Genomic DNA, 18686 nt, shown 5'->3' on the forward strand with positions numbered 1-18686 from the left:
TCCTTCGGAGGGGAAGTAAGGGGAAACCTGGCAGGTGTGGATGGGAATGGGGGTAAGGTGGAGAGGATATGGGGGTAGTGTGTGTGTGTGTGTGTGGAGGGAGGCTGGCTGGCTGTGACATTGGGAAGGTCTGTTATAGAGATAAAAGGCCCATTACTCCCCTCCATCCTCCTCTTCTTCCCTCTTCTCCCCTCTTCCTGCCAAGCCACCCTTTTTAGAGTTGATCTGCAGCTGTGGACGCCTCCTGTAGTGGAAAGAGGAACACTGAGACGGAGAGAGAGAGAGTGTGTGTGTGCGCGTGTGTGCACAAGCGTGCGTGCGTGTGTGTTTCCATGTGCAATACTGTAAGTGCATTTTCTATATGTCTATGTATATATGTTATACAAGCATATTCACATTGATTTGAAGGCCAAACAGCCTTCAATTACCTATTCAATTGATCAAGAGTTGTGAAAAGAAGAGACTGAGTGGAGAGAAGAGTCTTCAATCCATAGTTTCGGTGACATTTTTATGCATGCAAAATGAATATCATACAGAGAGAGGGGGCCGTTGTGTTACAAATCACATCACAAACACACAGTGGGTGACAGAGGACTTCTTTCCGGAGAAAGAAAGACGGAAGGGGGGTTAAGGGCCCCACATGGAGAGAACCTCAATTGCATAGTCCTCGTGTTCTTTCCAATGTTCCCTCTAAGCTGCGGTTGTGCGCGGGCGTGCAGCTCTCCCGGGACTACCGCGCAGAAGAAATATCAGCCCCCGCAGAGAAGCACGAAATTCAACTTCACTCAACTTTATAGAGTTTTCCCCGTTAAGTTAACACTATCAATGGTTCTCTTTACTGTGGGAATTGTGATCGAATCAATTTAATATTAGCCACTTTCAATGTAACATACCGTAACAAAACAAACTATGAAAGACTTAGTATGTAAAATGAACTATGCAAGAGATTTTGTTGTAGGCAGAACTCATCGGAGTAGGATTCTATTGCATTGACAGGCAAGACTCAGGCCCGTACTCTACACAGACCTGTGCGGCATAACCAATCAGAGCTGCAGTAGGCCTGTATGCAAATAGACCATTGCCATATATGGAGCTGTGCCATTCACTTTGACCTGGACTGTGTTTACAGCATGAGCAGTCATGAGTAGATGCGCTTGTTTTCAAATCAAATCAAATCAAAAGCGTTGTTTTGAGATCAAAGCGAAAGCTACATGTAGCCACGTGGGCACATTTGTTTATATCCTTTGCTAGTTAGTGAGTTATTAGCCCAGTTATAGATGTGATTGCTGACAGTGGGGTGATGTGGAGCGGTAGATAGGCAGAGGGTAGCATAATTTGTCTGACTCTGTAATAATGGTATGGGAATAATTATGCATTTTATTTTGTAAAGTGGTTTCTTGCATCAAACAACACAACAACATTTTCGGTCACCTCCTTGTCTGAAGGACAAGTGGATCAACAGATTAATGTCAAGCCCTGCATGTTCTTTTTCAAAAGTCTGGAATGTAGGCCTATATTGAAGACAACACATTGGCTGCTACTGTAGGCTGAATGATAGAACAGCTATTTCCATGTTAAAATGTTATGGGATGCATTTTCTCCATTGTTTTTGATGGTAGGCCACACTGATAGGCCTACACTATGATCAAATAGCCACAGTAGTCTACTTGACCACTGTTAAAATGAACTTAACGCGGGCACAGCCTCAATGTTCACAGTAAACGCGCACCGGAGTTGCACAGAATTTTCACAACGTTCAAGTTTGCGCTCGTCAGACCTGAAATTTGCTCTGTGACGCAAAAAATGAGAGTGAACATTGATCCTCTCTCCTCGACTCCTTCTCAAAACCCTTTGGAGGAGGTCAGAGGGGAGGGACCTCTGGCTTTCTCATTCAAAGGAGATGAGGAGAGAGAGGACGCGAGAGATCTTCCCATGGTCTCTGTTCCCTATATCACTTCCTGCGTTATCATAGTGGGTGGGATTCAGCTGGGTAACCTCTGACCTCTTACCTGTACACATTTCAGTCACTTGGAAAGGAAACACAGCTGTATGACAAAATGACTAAACTTCCACCACACATCATCCCATCCACACATGGCTGTCAGTGGATTCATCCATCCCCAAATCCATCCAGCATCTGGCTGGAAGCCCCTGATGCCTCTGGGAGATGGAGTTCTGTGAGGTGGAATGCTTTTGACGTAATCCCCAGAGCATTGAAGCCAATAGTGAAGGGAATACTAGCTACTGTATGTGTTGTGAAAGGTGCTTTGTCTTATGATGAGTTCCACCAGGGAATTAGTTTAGTCTCTAGGTATATAAATGAAATAGATGACTCTTCATTGTATGCATCCATCTTCAGTAGGGATGTGCATATTTTCCTTTCAAGATGATTCGATACGTATCTAGATACATTGGGCCCAATATGATACAGGATCGATAAGTTTCAGTTTGAAACGATTCGTTGCGATTAGAGATCGAACCGGATCGCATCGATTCAATGTGGTACTATTCGATGCACTGGGTCTCTGAGCTGGATCTGTCTGAGCTGACTGTGTGTATATAGGCCCCTGAGCTAAACCTTAAGGGAAGCTGGGAATCTACCACCCCACTGTCAGTTTGGGGGGGCATTGTTTGCTTTTTGTCCCTCCCCACTTTTGATTTAAAAAAAACATCACCCACTAATGAATTATTTCTGCAGATTAAAAGTGTTAGAGCTAGTAATGTATCCATATGTATCTTAAAAATGTGCTATGACATAGCTAATGAATATGTAGCACAACTTTGGATTTCACCCCCGTCTCCTAATCCAATGGTTTAGACCGCTTGGAAATTTTGACAGAATTGGAGTGAGCTTCTCTTCTTCTCTGCTTCAACCATGCAGTGTGAGTAGCAAAAACCATTGCTGTCCTCGTTATGAAATTAGCAACTTTACCCTGAATATCTAAAACTGACCATACTGATTGTTTCAAGCAAAACTACCAAAATGATTGCTGATGGTGAACCTGAACAATCCAAATTAAAATGTAATGTAATCCCTGATCAGCATGTAGCCTCCCGAAAGCCAGATGAGAGTGGTGTCTCTGGTGGTAGCTTAGGCTACTTTTATTCAACAGCAAATTTGATAAAAACAGCCTCGCAAATGACATTGTTTAACATAAAATGTAATATTGCGCAATCCATTTGACAAACATTTGAATGCTGAAGGTGACCCGCAGACGTGCCAGATTAGGAATAGCCCACCTCTCATTGGTCAGTTTCTGAAGCTACGCACAGTGTGCAGTTTGACTAGCCTACTGATACTGTATTGCCTGGGCTTGTTCGGCATGAAAAATGACTTGTATATTTATTTTTTTACCTTTTATTTAACTAGGCAAGTCAGTTAAGAACAAATTCTTATTTACAATGACGGCCTTCCTTGTTCAGGGCCAGAACGACAGACCTTTTACCTTGTCAGCTCGGGGAATCGATCTAGAACCCGTTCGGTTACTAGCCCAACGCTCTAACCACTAGGCTACCTGCCGCCCCGTATATCAATGATTGTCAACACAATTACATGCTTAGTTCGACACTGAAGGAGAGGACGCAATTGTCACACAAGATAAGAGGTATTTTTAGAAGGTAGAAAGAAAGTAATTTGAGAAAAAAAAATTTGTAACGTTTGAATCTATTGCTGTGGATGCTACATTTGAATCGAGTTTGTGGTCCCGCGGACCGATGCGCTCATATCAAACATTTGAACCAGGGACCGATGTGTATCGGTCAATCGTTACAACCCTCATCTTCAGTATTCCACAGTCAGACGATATTTGATTTGATCCAGTTAGATCAGAAACTTTTTCTCTCTCTTCTCCCTGTAATATCTTTTTCACTCTACTGAGCTGAGCTGTCCTGCACTGGCCTGGCTACAAATCCACCATAGTTGCTGAAGCCAGCACAGTTCGGGTTGGCACAATAGTGTGGAAAGGCATTAACTGTGTGCAGGCCCAGGCTTGGTAGATTGAGCCTTCCTCGTGGACAGACAGGTTCAAGCCGGTCTTTCCTCACACCCCTGTAAGAATGGTGTTTAGGAAACACAGAGAGAACAGGAAAGGCAGAGCAGGCCAGGGAAGAATAGAAGGATATCCCCTTACAGGGTACCCACCTTTTTCCTTCTGGATAGAGTTGGGAAGAGGGGGTATGTAAATCACACCACCTGTCTACACGCACGGACTAACACACACCCGTGCGCGCACATGCCCGCACGTACACACAAACACACAAAAGCATCTGGGGTAGTCCTCGTCTGGCTGCTGTTGTTTTGGTGTGTGTGTGTGTGTGTGTGTGTGTGTGTGTGTGTGTGTGTGTGTGTGTGTGTGTGTGTGTGTGTGTGTGTGTGTGTGTGTGTGTGTGTGTGTGTGTGTGTGCCTGCGAATGTGTGTGGTGGTGTGAGACCCTCCCGACCATCCCCCGATTAGGCATCGTTGGCCCAGTGGATTAGAGCAGGATCAATCCTGGCCGATATTACTGCGGTACCCTAAGAATGAGCCCTGGATGCGGCCTGTAGCCGGCGGAGCATGTAACTTGGGGCCAGCCTGGGCTTTAAGGCTTAACACCCCATTTTAATTATGCTTGACTAGAGAGGAAAAGTAGTACAGCAACTCAAACAAGCTGTGATTTCCTGGGCTGTGGGGTGGGGTGGGTAAATCACTGAATGCAATTACATTTCATTGGTGTAGTTGGTGTCCAGACCAGGGTAGTAGATTTAAAATTATGTTGAGGATGAATGGGCTGCAGCCTATAGATGTTGTGTTGGATTGATTACATTTGACATTTTCCTGTAAGATTTTGGTTGGAGAAAATAACTGTGCTGGCTGAGCTGACTGCTGTCCCTTATTGTGATATGCAATGCCGCCCCCCAGTGGTTGTGTAAACCCACACTACTAGAACCAATCTCTCCCTCTCTCTCCAGGAGGCACCAGGGATATAGGTTCAGCTCTGACCAGGATGTGCATGAGACATCGCAGCATCGAGACTAAACTACGCCACTTCACCAAGTAAGTGGTCCACCCTCAACCCTGCCTGATTCCTTTCCCTACATCTTTGTGCATTGCTAATGGTGCTACAAGAACTTTCCTTACCCTCCCTCTTCTTTCCTCTCCTCCCCAGTGCTCTTATGGAAGGCCTAGTCACTCCTCTCCAGGACAGGATAGAGGAATGGAAAAAGACAGCTAACCTGCTGGACAAAGACCACGCCAAAGGTGAGGGTTTATGTTAAAAGGGCTATATATATATTGAATTTGATTGATTGAGCAAATCAATCAACAAATGACGCTTAACTCCAGGGTGACCGCGCCTTCTCTCCTCATCAGAATACAAGCGGTCTCGCCAGGAGATCAAGAGAAAGTCCTCAGACACCATGAAGCTCCAGAAGAAGGCCAGGAAAGGTAACATCGAACCGCACCCTGTGACATGATCTGATTGGCTACTGCTAAAAACGATTGGTTACTGATTGGCTACTGTTAAAAACTCTGTCCAAAACAGGATGTAGACTAGATAGAGGATTTGTTGTACTGCTGTAGGCTAGTTACCATCACCTAACTGGGAAATGCCACCTCCTAGTGCCCTGAATGAGAAATATATTGTCATGGGTTTCCAAAGAGGAATAAATCAGAAATGAAGGCTATCATCCAAAAGGTTTGGAGAGTTTGGAGGTACAAAATAAGAGGTTTATGTGTACAACTTTGATCTATTTCAATGCCTATAACGATGACAGTGCCAACTCTAATATTGGGCTTTCTGTCTATGCTTTCTCTCCCCCCCCCTTCCCTCTTTCCACCCATGCTACCTATCTGTCTACTCCTCTGCCTCCTCACTGGCCTATTCCCCTGCTGTAGAGCTTCTAGGTATGTGTGTTATGCTTTCCCCACATTTCCCCGCGTTGCATGAGGCATTTCATGATAATGCTATAGTTATTATCCTGTGTGTGTGTGTGTGTGTGTGTGTGTGTGTGTCCTGCATCATCACGTGATTGTGTCTGACCATCTCACCTGGAGTGTTGTAGTCTGTCTGATACTGGTGTGTCCTATCAGTATTGACATACCCCTCGTGTTTGATGGGGAGTAGTGAGATATATGTAGTTCTACTAGTAATTGAACTACATTTGACAGTAGCTTGGTGTTAGTTCATCTAAATTCAAATCAAGCTAGCGTTTTCAGTAGTTAATTACTTTTCTTTGCCGTGTAGCGTTGTAGCTAACTACAGGAACTACGTACTACATAGAAATATGGGAGAAGTAGGCAGGACGTTCCTTTCTTTTTTTGTCATCAGATCTGCCAAATTCTCACTTGAAGTTGAGTTTTTAATAGGCTAAATTACACATTCTGTTAACATCTGACTCCAGTCCGGAGTGATCTGTTTGTAGCAATTTGTAGTCTATGACGTTTCAGATTTACATATGATTAATCACTAAGTACTTTGGATGTAGTGAACTACTTTTTCAAAGTAACTTTAGTTAAGTCAACGATATTTCTCTTAAAGGTAGCTGTAGTGCAGCTTAACTTAATTAGGTAGCTTGGTGAACTATATTTTAGCTTCCCCAACACGGCCTCCTCTTCATACGCCTCTTGGTCATCATGTCACCATGTTTCATAATTTGGGTACAAAACTTTTTTGTTACAGTCTCTTGAGTTGAACGGTACTAGTCACTGGTCATTTTCCACAGTCACTGGTCATTTTCCACAGTCGCTGGTCATTTTCCACAGTCACTGGTCATTTTCCACAGTCACTGGTCATTTTCCACAGTCACTGGTCATTTTACAGTCACTGGTCATTTTCCACAGTCACTGGTCATTTTCCACAGTCACTGGTCATTTTACAGTCACTGGTCATTTTCCACAGTCACTGGTCATTTTCCACAGTCACTGGTCATTTTCCACAGTCACTGGTCATTTTCCACAGTCACTGGTCATTTTCCACAGTCACTGGTCATTTTCCACAGTCACTGGTCATTTTCCACAGTCACTGGTCATTTTCCACAGTTGTTCAGTAACCTCTTTACATACCGAACAGAGGAGTGAATTATTACTATCTCATTATCTATAGGGCACTAAAAGCAATGCGGAAATCTAGTTTCCTCTGGTTTTAAAGATCCTAGCACTCCTCTATCTTAGACATATAGGCTGTAAGAACTGGTTAGAACCTGTTCTCATTTCAAATATTTTTCTAAGGAAGTGGAGCCAATTATCCCTTATCTATTTTCCTAGCTTGCCTCCACCTAGACGGGGGATTTAGCTCTTTGTGTAGATGAAGTATATAAAGACTGTGTCATTTGTAAATGAACAAGATCCTCTCCAGGTTCATCCTGAGAGAGTGATTTCCCTTGCAATTGCTCAAATAAACCTCTTATTACTGATAAATGGGTTCTGCCTTATTCCTTGTAATGAGTTTTCCTCAACAATAAGGCTGTCTCATACATGGCGGCTGAATATGTCATCACTGTTCTATTTACCTGTGCTAGTAAACCATGTTCATTTCATGATCTCCATCCATATAATCTTTTTTTTTTGGTCACATACACCAGATAGGTGCAGTGAAATGTGTTGTTTTACAGCGTCAGCCATAGTACTACAGCACCCATGGAGCAAATTAGGGTTGTGCCTTGCTCAAGGACACCAACAGATTTTTCACCTTGTCTGCTGGGGTATTCAAACCAGCATCCTTTTACTTACTGGCCCAACGCTCTAACCCACTAGGCTAGCTGCGGAGTTGTTAGCCTCGTTTAAGATATGTGCTGTAGTTTCGTCCCATTCTCATTGACGCGTATCATTTCAGTGCAGTGTTGTTTGTCAATGGTGGTCTGTCCTACGGTACACCGGCAGGCCCAAACCTAGCAGAGGGTTCTAATCACCACTCTTTTCTTCTCTTCCTCCTCTCTCATTTCATCCTCATCCTCTAACCATCTTACCCAATGCCCCTCATCCCTGGGTACCCTGGTCCTCCTTCTTTCACTATTGACCACGCCCTCCGCTATCCCCTGCCCCTTACCCTTTCTCTCGTCTTCCCCTTTAACTTCCCTCCTCTATGTACCCTTCTCTCTTTACCCCCCCCCCCCCCCTCTCCCCAGGCCGGGGTAACCTGCGTCCCCAGCTGGACAGTGCCATGCAGGACGTCAGCGACCTCTACCTGCTGATGGGGGAGACCGAGAAGCAGGCGGTGCGCCGGGCCCTCCTAGAGGAGAGGGGGCGCTACTGCTTCTTCATCAATCTGCTGAAGCCTGTGGTGGTGAGCACAGATCTAGGATCAGCCTATCCAAATCCAAATCCTTAGCTATTATAGGGAAAACGTCACTCACTTCAGATCAGTCTGTGGTTGTGAGAGGGGAGGATGATGATAGAGTTGGCTGGGGTGGGCGCTGGGGCATAGATTTAGGATAAGATTACCCTCCCTAAATCTTAACCTTAACCAGTATGTGGGAAAAACCTGCCTGAATGTAGATCAGCGTATGGTGGTGAGAGGGGAGGATTGCTGAGTTACCAGGGCGGGGTGGGCTCCCGGGAGAAGTTGCCTTGGCTTCAGGCTAGAGTTGAGGGTTGAAGTCAATTCCACAAATTCAATTATAATTCTATTCTCTTTCCCTGTTAATTACATCAATTCAAATTTCAGGTCAGTCTTTGAATTCAGAGATAATTGAATTCCTTTGAATTCCAATGTTAGGTAAATTCCAAGAATTCAAACCCCAATTCAATATTATCTCCAAAAATTCCAAATAATAATTCTCTGCAACCTGAGCCACCCCCATAGAATTGTTCCGAGAGTCGACTCGTGACCCCCCCAAATAACATCAATTTATTTCATCGTTTTTATGACTCCAGAGCAGTAGGCTATTCCCCATCCCTGCATGAATTAATTTGTCTGCATATCTACATTTGAATAAAAGGAAAACATGCCATGAATAAATAAGAATGATAGGCCAATCTTCTTATTTTCACAATGCTGTACGTCACATTGACAACTCAAATCGCTTTGAAAAAGAGCCCTTTAATTAGCATTCTTCTAATAAAACCTATACTGATATAACAAAACAATACTTTTACAATCAATATTGTTTACATAATCAAATAGTTTAATTGAGACTTAAATAAACAATTCACAGAATTGAATAGGCTACAGGCTGCAAAAATACATTTATTTAGTAGGCTATTGACTTCTCAAACTTTTACCGACCACACACGTTAAAACTTTATATGGCCTGCATATGGTCTAAATGAACAAAAGCCTGAATTTACAGTATGTAATAATGAACTGATAATTTACTTGTACTTTTGCAGGCTGTGTATCCATCTATCAGGTTGTTGTCCTCCTTGTCCACAATGACTCCAAAATCCTTCCAAACTGGGCATTCACTCGCACACCACCTGTTTCCACGATGGTGTATTCCACCATCATAACCTTTCTTTTTATTTCTCCTGTTACATTAGCCATTTTCTCATGAGCTAGGAGTCAGGGAAAGTCAACTTGACAACTTATTGTCGCGTGGCAGACGGGAACATAAGATCTGCACATGGACAAATTAGAAATGCTTCAGCACCACACAAATAATGGACAGTTCCCTGCTCCAGTCTCTTGCTGTGTGGCTGGTAGCCTAGTCCTAGGCTATATCTGCCTCACTGCTCACATAATGGAAATTCACAACACATTTCAACACAACAAGCTCCTGGGCTTGTACAAAAAAACTCTCTTGATTTAATTGAAATGTTTCCGACCCGCAATATAATTGTTCTGAACCGCGAGCCGACCACTGGTTGAAAGAATGTTTTCATTCCACCCGCCAGTGGATGTTTTTGCATGTCAACAACAGGGAACTGTGGGTATCTGACCCAATGCAGGACTGTACTTTAGGCACAGATCTAGAACCCGATTATCCTACCCAAATCTTAACCATTATATGGAAAAGATTTACAGACCATACTTAGATCAGAGTCTAGTCTGCAACTGCATCCTTCTGTCCACAGTGGAGTTGTTTGGTGGTCTTAACTTTCATGTTAAAGTTGTTTGTTTGTCACAGTTGTTTCAGTTAGTATTTCAGTTATTTCAGTTAGTCTTAAATAATGCACATGTTATGTCTTTGTGTGTTGCTGAGCGAAAGGTCTTGTTGTTGCTCCTCTTCAGAATGGAGAGATAGCCATGCTGGGAGAGATCACTCACCTGCAGGCCATAGTTGATGACCTCACTGTGCTCACTGAAGACCCTCACAAACTGCCCCCGGCTAGTGAGCAGGTAATCTCCAACATACACACAAAAGAACAAGACTTTCCTTACGCAATAAATCAGTCTTGCAAGCCCACATGCTTAACCAGTAGCACAACATGTCAAACACTTAGTGTAGGTACTGCTTGCGTTAACTCTCTCCTCTCTCTCTCCAGGTGATCGGGGACCTGAAGGGTTCAGACTACAGCTGGTCCTACCAGACCCCTCCCTCCTCTCCCAGCAGTGCTGCCTCCAGGAAGAGCAGTATGTGCAGTATCCTCCAGATGCCAACAGTTGGTGCCCATCGTCTCAGTAGTGTCTCCTCCCATGATTCAGGGTTCATCTCTCAGGATGCCAACACCCACTCCAAGCCCCCCTCCCCCATGCCCTCTGACATCACCAGCCAGGTAGACACTCCTCTGAGTCAGCCAGTCTCTAGGTTCCACTCCAGGTTCTCTGTCACGTTCTTGATTATTACAACTTTGGAGTATGATAATGCACAGACCTGGTTTGAAATACATGTATATTTGATTATTTGTTATTTAAATACGTATGTTCTGTGTATTTCAGTATTCAAATAATATGGCCCGAGTCTAATACTTCAATTTATTAGTATTTCTTTCAAATCATTTCCTAAATACTTACAGTTGAAGTCGGAAGTTTACATACACTTAGGTTGGAGTCATTAAAACTCGTTTTTCAACCACTCCACAAATTTCTTGTTAACAAACTATACTATTTGTGCATGACACAAGTAATTTTTCCAACAATTGTTTACAGACAGATTGTTTCACTTATAATTCACAGTATCACAATTCCAGTGGGTCAGAAGTTTACATACACTAAGTTGACTGTGCCTTTAAACAGCTTCTGATAGGCTAATTGCCATCATTTGAGTCAATTGGAGGTGTACCTGTGGATGTATTTCAAGGCCTACCTTCAAATTCAGTGCCTCTTTGCTTGACATCATGGGAAAATCTAAAGAAATCAGCCAAGACCTGAGAATGAAAATTGTAGACCTAAACAAGTCTGGTTCATCCTTGGGAGCAATTTCCAAATGCCTGAAGGTACCACGTTCATCTGTACAAACAATAGTACGCAAGTATAAACACCATTGGACCATGCAGTCGTCATACCACTCAGGAAGGAGATGCGTTCTGTCTCCTAGAGATGAACGCACTTTGGTGCGAAAAGTTCAAATCAATCTTAGAACAACAGCAAAGGACCTTGTGAAGATGCTGGAGGAAACAGGTACAAAAGTATCTATATCCACAGTAAAACGAGTCCTATATCAACATAATCTGAAAGGCCGCTCAGCAAGTAAGACTGCTCCAAAACTGCCATTAAAAAGCCAGACTATGGTTTGCAACTGCACATGGGGACAAAGATCATACTTTTTGGAGAAATGTCCTCTGGTCTGATGAAACAAAAATAGAAATGTTTGGCCATAATGACCATCGTTATGTTTGGAGGAAAAAGGGGGAGGCTTGCAAGCTGAAGAACACCATCCCAACCGTGAAGCACGGGGGTGGAGACATCATGTTGAGAGGGTGCTTTGCTGCAGGAGGGACTGGTGCATTTCACAAAATAGATGGCATCATGAGGATGGAAAATTATGTGAATATATTGAAGCAACATCTCAAGACATCAGTCAGGAAGTTAAAGCTTGGTTACAAATGGGTCTTCCAAATGGACAATGACCCCAAGCATACTTCCAAAGTTGTGGCAAAATGACTTAAGGACAACAAAGTCAAGGTATTGGAGTGGCTAAAGCCCTGACCTCAATCCTCTAGAAATGTTGTGGGCAGAACTGAAAAAGCATGTGCAAGCAAGGAGGCCTACAAACCTGACTCAGTTACACCAGCTCTGTCAGGAGGAATGGGCCAAAATTCACCTAACTTATTGTGGGAAGCTTGTGGAAGGCTACCCGAAACGTTTGACCCAAGTTAAACAATTTAAAGCCAATGCTACCAAATACTATTTGAGTGTATGTAAACTTCTGACCCACTGGGAATGTGATGAAAGAAATTAAAGCTGAAATAAATCATTCTCTCAACTATTATTCTGACATTTCACATTCTTAAAATAAAGTGGTGATCCTAACTGACCTAAGACAGGGAGTTTTTATAGGATTAAATGTCAGGAATTGTGAAAAACTGAGTTTAAATGTATTTGGCTAAGGTGTATGTAAACTTCCGACTTCAACTGTATTTCAAATACTATTTTCAAATGCATGGGAGTGTATTTTAATCAGTGTATTTTCAAATACATTCATGTGCATTTCCAAATACATTACAATATTCAACTACTTGTCTTTTCAAGTAAAACATATGTAAATTCATACTTCCAAATGTCTTTAAAAGTAATTGAAATATCAATTATTACTTATACCATCAAGCCTGTAAGATGATGCTAGAGTGTTCCTACTTGATATACTATGAATTATTGTGGCGGATGGCTGTTAAAATTTCTCTGTAAATAGAATGGGTATCAGGGAGGGAATCTGATGCAATCTTCCATAGCAAAAGAGCAATATTGTGTGATGGTTTGTTGTAGAAGAGTAAATAGTTCCTTGGGTCATATTCTTTCCCCTTATTTCCCCTCCCTCTCACTTGCTCGCCTCCTCTTTTCTCAATCTCACTCACTTCTTTTCACTCTTTTCATCTATTTCACCCTTTCTCCATCTCTCCCACTCCTCTTCTCTCTCCATCTCCTTACTCCTCTTCTCTCTCTCCGTCTCTCTGATTCCATCTACAGAAGTCCACCAGCTCAGCCTCCTCTGAGGCATCAGAAACCTGCCAATCTGTCAGTGAATGCAACTCTCCCACCGCGGTTAGTACACACACACACACACACACACACACACACACACACACACACAGACACAGACACAGACACAGACACAGACACAGACACAGACACAGACACAGACACAGACACAGACACACACACAGACACAGACAGACACACACACACACACACACACACACACACACACACACACACACACACACACACACACACACACACACACACACACACACACACACACACACACACAGACAGACACACACAAGCTGTGTGACATATCTGTGGCTTAAGAGGCCCAGAGGGATCTTGCTATAGTATGTGATGAACATGATGACTCAGACATGTCTGTCCATTCCGCAGTTTGGCTTGGGCTCATCCTTCGGTACCTTCCGCCCCGCTCTCTCACACACTGGCTCCATCAGGCCTCTCTCTGTCATACTTCCTGGGTCCCCCACATTTAACCGCTCTCCTGGATCCAAAACCCCCTCACCCATCTCAAAGGTTCCTAGCTGGAAGGTTTGTTTTAATTTGCTGCTTTTCCGTTTTAATCTTTTATTTGCTTAACTGCTTTTTCCTTGGCTTTAACAACTCATTTGCATAACTCATGAGGCATAATATCTTCAGGATCCATTCTGTTGTCGAATTCCGCTTTCAAATCTCTCATGCCAAAGATTTGCTAAGCTGAGCGGACTTAGCTAAACTCATTGTAATAAAATACTCATGCTTAGGGCTGGGATCTATTTGTGTAGACAGCACAAGCAGATTTGGTACCATGCTGTTAGAATTTAACCTCTTCATGGACCCTCATACTGCTTCCATTGTACCACAATGGAAAAGACTTCTGAACAGCTGAATGATGTCCAATCCAAGGGTACATTGTTTAGTTAATTTCCTCATTACCTCAATAATACTGCCACAGGATTGGTCTAAAACCAGTACCTGCGAGCCCTCATTGGCTACCACTCTGCAGCAAAGGAGAGAGTCATTGGACAGGATGAGGGAGCAGGAGGTTCCTTCCAGTCCTAAAGGGTTCTCTGGGATGCACCCAGACACTCATAGGTCCAGGATGGCCCAAGCTACTATAGCAGCCAAGGTAATGATGAGCACACATTGGATGCAGTAACAGTACTCAACAATCAACATGAGTTGTTGAGATGTAGATTTGAATGTTTGCCACTACTACTATTGTACGGTAATGTGAGTCTCCCCTCTCTTCTCTCTCTCTCTCTCTGCATGTGTGTGACCATGTGTGCCTTTGTGTGCGCGCAGCACGGCGGTGAGGCCATGTCCCCAGCAGCCAGTACACTAGCCATGGTGCTGACCCGTGGTCTCAGTATAGAGCAGCAGAAGAATAGCAGGGAATCTCTGCAGTACTCCAGTGGCTACAGCACCCAGACCAACACACCCTGCTGCTCAGAGGACACCATCCCCTCACAGGGTAACATACTCTGATCAACACCAGATAACCATATGTATCCCTTCAAACAGGAGCACCTGAAACTGTATAGAAAATCCAATAGGATCCGGCTGTCTCATGCATAAGGCCTGATCAGTTTGAATTGATTCTCTCTGCTGTTCTCAGGGTCTGACTATGAGTGCTACTCTCTGAACGGGGACGTTGATACCAGCAGGGAGGCTGACTTCGACAAGTCCTCCACCATCCCCCGCCACAGCAACATCGCCCAGAACTACCGCCGCATGATCCAGACCAAGAGGCCAGCTAGCACCGCCGGGTTGCCCGCCGGAGTGAGTCCTCCTGGTGGTATGCATGGAGTGATTTATGGGGGTGATGGAGGGCGTGAGGGAGGGCGTGACGGGAGGTACGGAGCCATCACCTCTGGAACAGCCACCATCCGCCGGACCCCCTCCTCCAAAACGGGGGTGAGACGCACCCCGTCTACCTCAGGCCCCATCGCCATCCGCCCCCCCATCGTTCCAGTCAAGACCCCCACGGTGCCAGACTCTCCTGTCTACTCCCCCGGTTACTCCCCCAGCTACTCTCCCAGCCTTATCCAGCACATGGGCAGCGAAGAGTACCTGTATGGGGACGAGACTCCACCCAGTGCCCTGGAGTACATGAAGGCCTCCCCCAAGCGGCTGAGCCTGCCTGACACCACCGCCTGGAGCTCCGGAGGGGGGCTGGACCGAAGTGTCTATGCCCAGCAGCCCCCTGGCATGACAGGCCTCAGCCTAGAGGAGGACCCCCAGCTGGCAGCCAACCGCCACAGCCTGGTGGAGAAGATAGGAGAGCTCGCGGCCAGCGCCCACGCCCTGGGCGAGGGTCAGTTCCCCTTCTCCTCTCTGGACCCTCTGCCAGCGGACCCAATGGGTACCAACTCTGTAACCCAACACCCACAACAACCACCACACAGGCCCCAGGAGGGCGTGGACATGCTGGTGTCCATACGGAGAGGTGTGAGGCTCCGGAAGGCGGTCTCCAACGACAGATCAGCCCCCAGGATACTGCAGGATACTGCAGCAGCATCCAGGATACTGCGGTAGTATCTACTGGGACTGACCACAGAACTGTGGTGCCACTGCAAGCTCTAGTAGTGAAATGAATGAACACTCATCCTGGACAGGAAAAGACTGCATGAAATGAAAGGGAAAACAAGTGTCAATGTGTAAAGATTCAATGAATGGCCATAGGTGGCCAATGGACAAATGTCATGTAATGAATTGCGTACAAATGTATTTTTATGTCGTCTTCATATTTCCCATGTTGTCTGTGGGCTTAGTGGCTGTGGTTGTCTATCTCTCTGTCTCCTGATGAATCAGCCCAGGCACCTTTCCTTTAGACTCAGTGATCAGGGCCTGTATTCACAAAGTGTCTCAGAGTAGGTGTGCTGATTCATGTATAATGAATCTATAATACAATTATATGGACAATGGTGCTGAGTGATTAGTGCTTTTTGAGGTCTGTTTAGTTTGCCAGAGTGTGCAAATGCCAGAGTGTGCAAATCTGTCATCAAGGCAAAGGGTGGCTACTTTGAAGAATCTCAAATCTCAAATATATATTGATTTGTTTAACACTTTTTTGGTTACTACATGACTCCATATGTGGTATTTCATAGTTTTTATGTCTTCACTATTATTCTACAATGTAGAAATTAGTAAAAATAAAGAAAAACCCTTGAATGAGTAGGTGTGTCCAAACTTTTGACTGGTACTGTATATATATTTTTTAACATTAAATGCACTATGCATTATGTGGGTTGAATGCTGTAACAACTCAGAATAAAACAATTCATAAAAGTCCCATGATGGTAGTGACTGCCCATTACTGCTTATATTAACCATCGTTTATTCACATTATTTTACTTTAATCAAATATTTCAGTTGTTGTGTATATAATAAACATGTTTTATTTGATTACTTTATTATTTAATTCCAAGTCATCATCTCATCTCCATAGAGCTGCTGCCTATGCTGCCTGACTAAATCACTATTTTAGTAGTTCTTCAAAGTAAATAAGGCATACTTTTTTGACTGCTGAATACCAACTATCAAACACTTAAATTATGTATTTTCAAGAAAAAATACCTCATGAAGCGAGAGCTCTCTCTCGATCGCACATTCATCTGTCTCTTTTACGTAGTAGGCGTTAAGGAAACAGACCGGACCAGTAGGCGCGCAATGGATTATGGTCATTGTAGTTCATGTTTTCTGAGCTTAACAATGTAGAATATTGGCCTGTTGGAAACTACTACAACATCACAGAGTTCAGGCTTGATCTGATTGTTCTTTAAAGAAACTGCATAATGTGTGCATTGAGCTTACAGAAAACTGAACAAAATGTACTTCCAATAATTGAACCAACGTCTGTCAATTAGTGGTTAAAATACGGGAAAATAACTGAAATGTCAGTTAATCACTCAGCACTAATGGGCAAGGATGATTTTATCCTAGATCAGTACTCCCACTCTTAAATGCTATATGAATACGGGCCCAGGAGGTCATTTCAAAATGGCGGTTGAATGCTCTGTGTCTTATTGTGTGTGTACTAACACAGCCATCTGTTGTCTGAAAGTGATGGGGCTAAGTTGCTCTGTGAGCCTGTATCTATGTTATGTTGTGTATTATTATACTGATGTATGTATTGCCGTTTGTATCATAAGCTGAACACCAATGTATGTTACATATCGGAGAAATGTAAAAGTCATGTAAAATAGGAGCGATGTGGCAGTGTTTTTATTGCTGTACTGTACTATCAATTTATTCTGCAATTAAACCAACCTTTTCCTGTAGAGGGATGTTGCCCTTTATTTTGAGTCTGTGAGATTTTATATGATGCACAAAAATGGATTGAGGTTTTACAATTTTTATGACAGCCTATAGGCTAATTGAAAATCCAAGCAAGTGTGGTTTTCTTATGGCATTGTTATTAGGCTATGTAGTAGTTTTAGATGAAGGAGCAAAGGGTGAAAAGAGCACATGGTTATCAGGACAGGTGAAGTAAGAGCCATTTCAGCCTGGTCTCATAGACTAGGCATGACACGCTAAATGTAAATCTAGGACAATCAAAGTACTGTAGTATGATATGAGACGTTTGATATGGTTACATTAGACGGTTACTTCAGGCAAAAACATAAAGGTTGCCTGTCCGAATTTCATCAGGGACAACTTTAGTATTTGAGCTAATAAGCAACTTTTCAACTACTTACTACGTTTTATCTACTTTGTAACTACTTAGCATGTTAGCTAACCCTAACCCTAACCGTAACCATTTTAGCTAACCATAACCCTTTAACCTAACTCCTAACCTTAACCCTAACTCCTAACCCCTAGCTTAGCTAACGTTAGCCAGCTAGCTAAATTAGTGTTAGCCACCTAGTTAACGTTAGCCACACCAAATTGGAATTCGTAACATACAGTACCAGTCAAACGTTTGGACACACCTACTCATTCAAGGGTTTTTCTTTATTTTTACTATTTTCTACATTGTAGAATAATAGTGAAGACATCAAAACTATGAAATAACACACATGGAATCATGTAGTAACCAAATCTAAATATATTTTATATTTGAGATTCTTCAAAGTAGCCACCCTTTGCCTTGATGACAGCTTTGCACACTCTTGGCATTCTCTCAACCAGCTTCATGAGGCAGTCACCTGGAATGCATTTCAATTAACAGGTGTACCTTGTTAAATGTTAATTTGTGGAATTTCTTTCCTTCTTAATGCGTTTGAGCCAATCAGTTGTGTTGTGACAAGGTAGGGGTGGTATACAGAAGATAGCCCTATTTGTTAAGATACCAAGTCCATATTATGGCAATAACAGCTTTTCTTTAAGACATGAAGGTCAGTCAATGTGGAACATTTCAAGAAAGTTTCAAGTTTCTTCAAGTGTAGTCGCAAAAACCATCAAGTGCTATGATGAAACTAGCTCTCATACAGACCGCCACAGGAAGGAAGACCCAGAGTTACCTATGCTGCAGAGGATAAATTCGTTAGAGTTACCAGCCTCAGAAATTGTAGGCATATAAATGCTTCACAGAGTTCAAGTAACAGACACATCTCAACATAAACTGTTCAGACGAGACTGCGTGAATCAGGCCTGCATGGTCGAATTTATGCAAATAAACCACTACTAAAGGACACCAGTAAGAAGAAGAGACTTGCTTGGGCAAAGAAACACGAGAAATGGAC

The 18686-nt window shown here is 43.4% G+C and overlaps 1 protein-coding gene across 8 annotated transcripts in view; it reads left to right on the forward strand.

Moving 5' to 3' along the window:
* The window catches only part of mtss1la (MTSS I-BAR domain containing 2a), a 45402-nt gene extending 28102 nt beyond the window's left edge, over positions 1–17300 (forward strand). For 3 of the 8 annotated variants that reach the window (XM_029696791.1, XM_029696785.1, XM_029696790.1), the window contains exons 4-15: positions 4949–5033; positions 5146–5237; positions 5349–5423; positions 5874–5882; positions 8102–8259; positions 10147–10254; positions 10401–10631; positions 12982–13056; positions 13396–13551; positions 13955–14128; positions 14305–14473; positions 14618–17300. In XM_029696791.1, coding sequence (XP_029552651.1) covers positions 4949–5033; positions 5146–5237; positions 5349–5423; positions 5874–5882; positions 8102–8259; positions 10147–10254; positions 10401–10631; positions 12982–13056; positions 13396–13551; positions 13955–14128; positions 14305–14473; positions 14618–15537 — 2252 coding nt within the window. In that variant the 3' untranslated portion in view covers positions 15538–17300. The remainder of the gene's footprint in view (positions 1–4948; positions 5034–5145; positions 5238–5348; positions 5424–5873; positions 5883–8101; positions 8260–10146; positions 10255–10400; positions 10632–12981; positions 13057–13395; positions 13552–13954; positions 14129–14304; positions 14474–14617) is intronic. The other 5 variants (XM_029696789.1, XM_029696787.1, XM_029696786.1 and 2 more) reach the window with 5 other exon arrangements.
* The last annotated feature ends 1386 nt before the right edge of the window (positions 17301–18686 follow it).

Source organism: Salmo trutta, chromosome 17, assembly GCF_901001165.1.
Source record: "Salmo trutta chromosome 17, fSalTru1.1, whole genome shotgun sequence".
In the NCBI taxonomy this organism is placed as follows: domain Eukaryota; kingdom Metazoa; phylum Chordata; class Actinopteri; order Salmoniformes; family Salmonidae; genus Salmo; species Salmo trutta.